We start from the raw sequence: 9,564 nt of genomic DNA on the forward strand, positions 1-9,564 counted from the left end.
TGGTCACCCTGATGTAGCAGAGGAAATGGGGAACAGACATTGCATTTCTTAGGGTATCAGGGGCTCTAAATGACCTGCTCTTTAATTACAAGCATAGAAGTGTCAATATTCCAGCAACTCTTTATTATAATATCCTGTTATGTAATCCCAGTTTTTAAGAATTATAATTTGTTTTTTATGGGCAAGTGTAAACCTTTTGAGCTTTGTTTTTCAGCTCTCTTCAGTGTCTCTGATAAGACTGGTCTTGTGGAGTTTGCCCAGAGATTGAGTTCTCTTGGACTGTCTTTGGTGGCTTCTGGTGGAACTGCAAAAGCACTTCGTGATGCTGGGCTCGCAGTCAGGTATAGACAACATTTTGTATAATACGTTTAACCCTAAAATGCTAAAGTTTTTTTATTTGTGAAAAAGAGCTGTCTGAGATTTGTTTGGCCGATTTCCCCAGGACTATTGTTTAGTTGGTTTACCTTTCCAAAGGTGTGCTTTGTAAGCAACAAGGTTCCCTGGGTTGTAACTGAAAAGAGGTGGATTTCATTGACGTACAGATGCTGTCCAGAAAAATTCTCACTAAACATCCCTGTATAAATGTTGGCTGCAGTTAACAACACTAATCTTGCCTTTAAGGAGAACGGTCTCTAAAGCTGCCCATGCACTGCTCAAGTATTGGCTGAGTCCTGCTGACTTGGCTATAATTCTCATTGTGTGTTTTGGCCTTGCTGGCACCACCAAGCTCAACAAAAGTTTATTTAAAGCTTCATTCACACCTGCCGCTTGCGGGTTTTTTTTTTGTCCTTTTTTCTATTGAGGAAAATCTGTCGGGCTTATTGCTGTGTTTGAGCTTTTAGATGCTTTAAATTATGTGTTTTTAGATGCATCAGGTACCAAATCCTAGCATCAAAATGTGTTTACATGCATTTTGATGCACTTAGAAGTTTAAATCGGTCCTATATGCACCTGACTTCTATTTGAAAATGCAGATAAACTGACCGCAGATAAAGGCATCTAGATCTGAGGTGTGACTGTACTCATTGGAATTCATTGTATGTAATTTGCGTTTATGAAATCTTTTTCTAAAGTTTTAGAAGCATGTAATTGTACATGGTGTAAATGAAACCTAAGGATTAAAGATAATTCAGCCGACTTCTGTAGAAAGGCTGGGTGGAAAATCTTCGGCTGAGCAGTGACTGCAGCCATTCAGCTGATGTGTTGACAGGGGAAAGCATTGGCTGTCTAAATAATAGCTGGAAGGGGAGATTCGTCCATCTATTCGATTTTTAACCCACAGGCTGAACAAAAGAAATCTAAGGGGTGTATGGCCAGCTTTACTACATGGATTTATAGCCCCTGAAATGGAAGCTGATCCTGAGACTGACAGCCAGCATAGTGGCCTGACTTTTTTCTTTGCTTGGATAACCTTTTTGCCATCATCCTGTGATTGGACAGTGAAGTAACAGAAGGTTGCTCATGCTTATCCCTCTTCTCCTGTCAGCATGTACCTTGTCAGTGTAAGGCCTTTTTTATGCTGGCTTTCTAACTTTTGTATAATAAAAAAAAAAAAAGTCGTCTTTTAAAGTATTTAGTTATTTATAAAAGAAAGGACAACTTTAAGCAAGAGCAGTGACAATTAGGGTTGTCGGACATGCAAGTTTTTTTTTTTGCTGTCATGTATGGGTACAACATACTACAGAGAATGCTGCACTCTTATCTAACTGTGAATAGAAATCTAAAACCACATATCTTTCTTTCATCCATATAATCTTCCAGGGATGTCTCTGAGCTTACTGGGTTCCCAGAGATGTTGGGGGGACGTGTGAAAACACTACACCCAGCAGTGCATGCAGGTGAGTTTAAAACATTAAAGAACTCAAGGATTTTTTCAAATGAACACTTGCTCTGGGGCTAACCTACACTGTAAGGGTTAAGGTAGTGTTAAACTCTCAAACTTTTATCAATATTGAATCCAAATTAAACAAATGGCTTTCCTGAACTTCCTATTAAGTACAAGATCACAAGGGATAGGGCAGTCTCCAGCAGCTGTCCATCTACAAGCTTGGAAAAGGGAGGAAGCAGGGGAGTGTCTTGCACTGCTATGTGTGTATTTGAGAAGACACACACAGGTGACTCCATAGGACCCTGCAAGGGAAAGAATCCACCCTAAAAGAGAATGTCAAGCCCAGTGCTCAGGGGTCCAGCTGATTCTCCAGGAAGCTAAAACTTTTAAACATCAAGGAGCAGCACCTGTGATGTAATCATCAGCAGTGGATGTAATCAGCATTTGAAATGGTTAAAAAAACCTTTTGACTTTTTAATCTTAAAGGAGAACTATGGGGTTAAGGCTTTTCCCCATAGTTATCAGGGTAACGGGAGGACACAAACTAGCATCCTCCCGTCACCCTAGGCTCAGTATACCGCGAGCTGTAGCTCGCGGTATACTGAGACGCTGAAGCGGATCCCGACAATTATGCCGGGATCCGCCCAGCTGTGTGACTGACAGATGGCTCTGCCTATCTAGAGGCAGTCACCTGTACCCTCCCCGTCCGTTCCGCCGTCAGCGCTGGCGGATCGGAGCAGGGAGGGGGGAATCTAGCCCCTCCCCTGTCACGGCAGAGAGCCGTGACAGGATCGAGAGGTGAGCGAACGCCGGTATGTGTTCGCTCACCTCCCGATTTACTGAGCCGACCTGTGACAGTCTCATTGTCACAGGTCGGCTAGAACTATGAGGTGAGTGAAAAGCACTCGCCTCATAGTTCTCATTTTTTTAGTGCTTGTTTCGGTCTAGGGGTGAAATATACCCGCCTGAAATATACCCGCCTGATCATAAGTCCTATGGCAGTCAGCAGTTGCCTCGCTTACCCTCCATTCCAGCTGTGGTATGTCCCTTGGTGTCTTCTTGTGGATAGGAAGTCACGAGTCCTTAGACTGCTGGAGCCCAGGGGTTAGAAGAGGGGGGTGTGTAAACCCACTACAAGGGTTAATGTGAAAAATATCCTGGAGGTTTTTAAGGCTGAATGAACTACCGTGTATAAACAGTCCAAAAAACACAGGATTTGAGATTCTGGTTTGATTTGTCTGTCATCTGATTCTTTCTATTAAGAACTCCATGGGGGTTTTCAGATAACAGCATCATTTTAAAACTGCGGATGAAAATGGCCTCTGTTTGGTGTAGCTTATTGCAAATAATTGTTTCTTCCTGTAGATAGTCTTTCAGCGATAAAAATCCATTTAAATTATTGTAATGACTATAAAGTAGATAGAATTGTATTTGCATTGCTAATTTAACATGTCTTCTAAAATGCTAAGGGAACTCTAACATTCACTCTAACATTCAAACGCCCACTTTTTCTAGGGAGGTGTGGGAGTAGTTTGTCCTCGTTTTGTGCCAGCTAAATGATAGGCTGTCTGACACTTCAGTTGTGCTGCGCAGTGTAGCTAGACTATGGCTTACTATTGCAGAAAAGTAGCATTGACATGAATAAAGAAGCTGCCTATTTCATTCCATGCATCTAAATCCAGAAGGCCTGGTGTTCAAGTCAGAAGATCTGTCATCTTTCACATGAAACTGAGTCTACTAAATCCTGAAATTGGGCATGGGCAGCCCTAGAACAGAGAAGCCCGAAATTGTATTTATATTATCTGATTGTGTTCTTATTCACTTTTTCTTAGGTATCCTGGGAAGAGGGACCTCTGAAGACCAAGCAGATCTTACCAGATTGGGTTTCAGCTATGTTAGGTACAATATAAGCTTTTAAGCTTGAGAGGGATAGAGCAGATTTATCTCTACATGTATGAGATAGGTGTGCAAGGTAACCAACATCTGGCTTGCTTGCATTAATCTGTTTTCTTTGGCTGCTGCACAGAAAAAAAAATCCACTGGTCAAGTTACTGGAGTGGAAAATTGTCCACATTCAGGAAGTACCTGCCAGAACAAGCAGTAGAAGTGAATAGTTAGCTGCAAGCTCAACTTTGCTTGTAATGTTTGTACTGCCTCACGCGTGCCAGCCATTTCAACACCCCCTATGAACAGTACCTTTTAAGAATAAGTACACTTGAAAACAAAGTGCCCTTATCCATATGTTATCTGCTGTAGCACCTTGTGCTGCGTTTTAAATGCAGCATGTGCCATATTTACCCTGCCAAAGCAGTGCATTGGTATGGACAGAACCTATCAAAACAATAGACTTTAGCTTGTCATTTTATTGAGCATGTATTGGTCAGTGCAGCCGAATGCACCTGATGTGACTGGAAGCCAAGGAGTAACCCTGCCCCACACCGCTGAAAACGCAGTTGTCTGGATGGAGCTAACCTTTAATATACAGTATATGTGGGCTGTGTGTGAGATCTTGGCATTTTATTAAACACTTTTGTTTTTCCACTCCTTGCAGGGTGGTTGTGTGCAATCTGTACCCCTTTGTGAAGACTGTGTCTGCACCTGGTGTCTCAGTGGAGGAAGCTGTGGAACAGATTGATATTGGTAACTTTTTTTCTTTCTGTTTTTGATGCTGATAGTGTAATATTGCGCTCTGATGCCCTGCTATCTTTTCCCATGGATAATTTGGTGTCGGCCTTGAAGCCTTGCCAATTCCAAGGACAAGTATCATTTCTTTGTGTTCTCTTGTGGGAACGGTATAACAAATGGGTCTAAACAAGGATACAGATTAGTATTGGTTTGCTCTTTGCAGAATCTTGGTTGAAAGCCTAACTTTAGCCAGCACTTTTTAGCCTGTGGTTTAGCCAGAAATTTTTACTGTCAGGTTTTATTGCGGTCGGTCTCTTTAGGGGAGAAGTCCACTCACTTTTTGTTCCTGTAACCACACAGGATGCAAAGTTAATCTCCCGACTCTGGGTCAAAGATCCACAAAAGCCTAATAGAAGTTCTGTTCCTTCCACACACTACTAAAAATCCTTTTATTGCTGATGGTGTACCGTTGTAGAAATTCTGCTTACTTCTATCCTCAGGAGGCACACGGAGCGTCGGAGGAAAACCCTCTCGCTCATGGATAGACATAGACTTAATTGGAAATGCCCAAAAACATGCAACAGAAGCATGTTGCACATTTAGTTTTTGTGCGTTTATACGCGTGTTCTTCCATTGCCCACAATGGTTTGAGCTGCCAATCAAAACCCGCATCTTCATGTATGCGCATACAAATGTGCACAACCCACAAATAACCGCATGCTGTTAACGTGCAAAAACGGTGCTGCCTAGGTGTGAACCCAGCCTTAAGTAGTCTTTTTTTTGTCTAGGAGTGAAAGTTAAGCTCGCAGCCAGCTGGCTGCTAGAACAGGTCCCTTCAGCTGCTCTCCTCAGCTCTGGTGATGGAATGTCACTCATTGCGCTAATGTCCAATACACTGTATTGGACATGATGTCTCACAGTACCTTAGACCGCAGGAGTGGTGGGGGACAGAAGCTGGAGGGACCAGTCTAGCAGCCCGCTGGCTGAGAGGTTCTTCCTAGGCGAAAATGAACACTTAACCCTGGGGGGTAGTCCCACTGCAAGAGTTAAGATAATTTTTCCTTAAAGTTCTAAAGCTGTCAAAATAAACTGCGAGCTCTGTGAATTCATGCATCTTGCTGTTACTTTGTCATTTTGAAACATGGACTTTTTGAAGTTGGAAGATCTTATTACATTTGTGAAAACTTTAAAATAAGCCTTTGAAGATTTCCATATAGAATTGAAGCTGGAGAATGGTTCTCCAATGCACAGTTGACCTCTGAAACACGCTTCAGTCAGTAATATTCCAGTTTCTGCCCAGTCAGAAACTGCTAATCTGCTATAATAGGTTTCAAAACGCCATGCCGGAAAAGTCCATGTAAATAGTCTGAAATCTGATGTTTTGTAAGAGTAGGATTAAAGCAGGGCTAAAGTCTACCCTAAAATATATTTGCCCTTTCACATGGTAAACTGTCCAACAGTTCCTAGGGGATTTCAACATGGCAGATTAAATAAAGCTGTCTTGATCACTATCATTCCTACGTTCAGCATCTGCCAGAACTGCTTTCCAATGCAAATATTAAGCAAACCAATTGTTTTGTGTTCATGGCGTACTCAAATTGCACAGGGAATGGGTTGTGGTTATTGAGGTGCACAGCATCTTTTTTACTAAACATAATATACGGTTCTTTTGGCGGAATTCATATCTGCCATTCAAAAACATGAATAGATGTACAATGAGTTTGTGTGATGTGTGTGTGTTTTTATATCCATCAGGTGGCGTAACCCTGCTGCGGGCAGCCGCCAAGAACCATGCTCGTGTTACTGTCCTGTGTGACCCCAGTGATTATAGCAGAATTGCAGAGGAGATGGAGAAATCTGACCTGAAAGACACCACACTGGAGAAGCGCTGTCAGCTGGCCCTGAAGGTAAGGTGATAGTAGAACAATTGGATCACATCATTTTAGTGGCCTAACAATGTATTTGCCATTGCAAATGGGAATCTCTTGCTTTGTTGTGACTGCTCTGAACTGGTGACATCTAGGTAGTTGATTTGACACTTACTACTGCTCTATTGGATTATGTTAAATCTGTTCAACATATTGTAAATTTCTGTCTCCACAGGCATTCACCCACACTGCACAGTATGATGATGCCATAGCCGATTATTTCCGTAAGCAGTATAGTAAGGGTGTGTCCCATCTTCCCCTCCGATATGGAATAAATCCTCATCAGGTTCCAGCTCAGATCTTTACTCGTGGAGCACAGCTTCCACTCACTGGTAGGTGAACGTTGTGTTTTCTGCATACACGGATGGCCTGTAGTTTAAAATATAAAAGACAACAAATGCACACAAATACTAGGCCCAGTTTGAGAGTCGGTGAACCTACTGGTATTTTTGTATCACTGCAAGTTAAATCATAAAAAGTACCTTAACTATTAATGTAACTTATGTGTGCATCACTCAGCTGTAGATCCTCAAATCATCTCTGAATTGGTGCTGACACTGTCCTTCTGAAGGGTCCCTCTGTGTTGTAAAGTAGCCACAGCTCCAAGTTCACTTCTGTGATGGCACTAAAAATCTCAATACAAATGAGTAAACTAAATGTGAGATTTAGTCCATCAAAGGAGGACTACACAGAGGAGCCATCCTCCAGAAGGAAGGACAGTGTCAGTACCAATTCAGAGATGATTTGAGGTTCTACAGCTGAGTGATGCAGAAATAAGATACATTTTTGTTAATAATTGGGGTGCATGATTGCATTTAAGATTTAACTTGAGTTTAGTGTCACTCTATCCTAGAATGTGTGCTTTGCCAGGTGAGGGTGCCAACCCCTTGGTGGTCACGCTGTCCCATATTTCATGCAGTGTCCTTGTCATTTCCTGTGATCCCAGTTGAAGGCAAAAGCAATGTTATCGATGTTCTGTAAACTACCAGTCTCCTGATCCTCCATGTAATGGAGATGAACAAAGGCAGACCTGTTTGTAGTCCAGTGCACCTATGTACGAAAACTGATGCTTGTGCCACACGTTTGGTATTGCTGCGCACACTTAAGGGCAATAATTCTATGGTTGTTTATTCATGGTTAATTCTAACCTGATTACCTGTAAAAGCTTTTAATGCATCATTGAATGACAATTTTGGGTACCACTTTGGCAACTCAACATGTTTTGCAATCTATTTACTTGTTTGCAAACATGTTGGATTTTTTTAATATTGTATTTATGTGCACTAATCTTTTTTTTATAAAAAAAAAAAAAATACAAAAATTTGGGTTTGATAAACATTTGCACTAATATGCAACTTAAACTGCCACCATTTTGTTCTACAAGGTCTTGGCTTACTTAAACCTCCCCAGAATTATATATTTCCTGAAAGCAATGTGCATTTTTAGCATGTGCGAAAAAAAAATCCCTGGCAGCAAAAGGGTTAATAAATGAGGGCTCCAGTCTGTGGGGGAAAAATCGGCACATTTTAAAATGAGTTGCTGAAATCACTAGTTTAAAACCAGCCTTGTAACAGGTTTGTCTGATCCTTCACTACATCTTTCTGGTTTACAGCATGGTTTGCAAAGGGCAATGTAGAGTAAGAAAATATTGCCCGATTGTCAGTTGGAATAAGCAACCTCCCATGGTTATTAAAGTGTGTGTGTGGTGGTTTATATTGTTTTATGGTTATTTTTAACTTCGGCCAAGTACTGTGGTAGGAATCGTAGTTGCCTCAGATGTGATGCTCCATGTGGTGATGGCTTTGTAACTTGTTTTCTGCAGTTCTGAATGGATCTCCCGGATTCATCAACCTGTGCGATGCTCTGAATGCCTGGCAGCTGGTTAAGGAGCTGAAGAATGCTCTGGGTCTGCCTGCTGCCACCTCCTTTAAGCATGTGAGCCCAGCAGGTAACCAAGCTTAAAATTCTAATGTAGACTTGAAAATTATAAAATATATATTGGTTTATTTAGTGGCTAGTCTATCCAGACAATCCATGATTACATGAATGGCAAAGTACCTGCTGCCACTTTTGGCGCAAGGTCACAACCACCTCTGGATGGGTGCAGACTGCACAATTAAGCCACACCAAATATAGCAGTTATTATTTTGCCAAAACACTTAATCACAAGCTTTATGACTAAGCTCTTTCGTGTGAAATATGTCAATGCTTTCGCACACTGCTATTTTGTGAATTTTATTTTTATTTATTTTTTATCATTGAATAATCCTACTGTTTGGACTTTTTGCTAGAACCTGTTTTTTTAAACCGATACCTAATACTTTATGCAGTATTCACCAATTATATGGCTGGTTAAAGCACTATATCTTCTTATTCCCCTCCCATTGGAAAGTGAAAGGTTACATGTAATTGTGTGCACAGTGCAGGGGGGGGGGGGGGGCAATGGGTAGAATAACTCCCTCCAAATCTTAGAGGCTCCATTCTGTACATCACTGTTAAAACAGCCCTGGAACACTGATTGCTTGTTCATTCTGGCTCATGTGTACTCAGTCTGCCAGGATGGCTATTAAACGCTCCACCTCTCGTCTGTTACTGATTAGTTTTTGCTTCCTACCATTTAGGTGCTGCTGTGGGTGTTCCACTGACAGAGGATGAAGCACAAGTGTGTATGGTGCAGGATCTATTTTCATCACTAACCCCGTTGGCAACTGCATATGCTAGAGCTAGAGGTAACACCACTTGTCTTCATCTTGTAAGTATTATTTTACAAATCCCACATGACTGATCATTTCAGGCTTTCTGTTGGCTTTTAGGGGCAGACAGGATGTCCTCTTTTGGGGACTTTATTGCCATTTCAGATGTCTGTGATGTTCCAACCGCAAAAATAATATCTCGTGAGGTAAGGGGAGTGTGAAAGCATGCATGATGCACACAATGGAATGTTACCCTGGGAAACTTTGTCAATGCTAATAATCCTATCAACATTTTACATGTTTTGTAGCAAATACGCAATGAAGCAGGCTAATGGCACTGTTGTATTTGTGCTAGGTGTCTGATGGTATTGTGGCTCCTGGATATGAGGAAGAGGCTCTGAAAATTCTGTCTAAAAAGAAGAACGGAAGTTACTGTGTGTTGCAGGTGATTCAGTTTTCCTGGTTTTTGTTGCCTTGGTTTTTGTGGCCG

At 41.6% G+C, this 9,564-nt stretch overlaps 1 protein-coding gene across 1 annotated transcript in view; it reads left to right on the forward strand.

Annotated features, from left to right (window-relative positions):
• The window catches only part of ATIC (5-aminoimidazole-4-carboxamide ribonucleotide formyltransferase/IMP cyclohydrolase), an 18,677-nt gene that overhangs the window by 4,988 nt on the left and 4,125 nt on the right, over positions 1–9,564 (forward strand). The window contains exons 2-11 of the mRNA XM_018564605.1: positions 215–341; positions 1,762–1,838; positions 3,661–3,727; positions 4,380–4,468; positions 6,209–6,360; positions 6,557–6,713; positions 8,204–8,329; positions 9,003–9,110; positions 9,195–9,280; positions 9,430–9,519. Of these exons, the coding sequence (XP_018420107.1) occupies positions 215–341; positions 1,762–1,838; positions 3,661–3,727; positions 4,380–4,468; positions 6,209–6,360; positions 6,557–6,713; positions 8,204–8,329; positions 9,003–9,110; positions 9,195–9,280; positions 9,430–9,519 (1,079 nt within the window). The remainder of the gene's footprint in view (positions 1–214; positions 342–1,761; positions 1,839–3,660; positions 3,728–4,379; positions 4,469–6,208; positions 6,361–6,556; positions 6,714–8,203; positions 8,330–9,002; positions 9,111–9,194; positions 9,281–9,429; positions 9,520–9,564) is intronic.

Source organism: Nanorana parkeri, unplaced genomic scaffold (assembly GCF_000935625.1).
Source record: "Nanorana parkeri isolate BGI_ZX_2015 unplaced genomic scaffold, ASM93562v1 scaffold765, whole genome shotgun sequence".
Lineage (NCBI taxonomy): Eukaryota > Metazoa > Chordata > Amphibia > Anura > Dicroglossidae > Nanorana > Nanorana parkeri.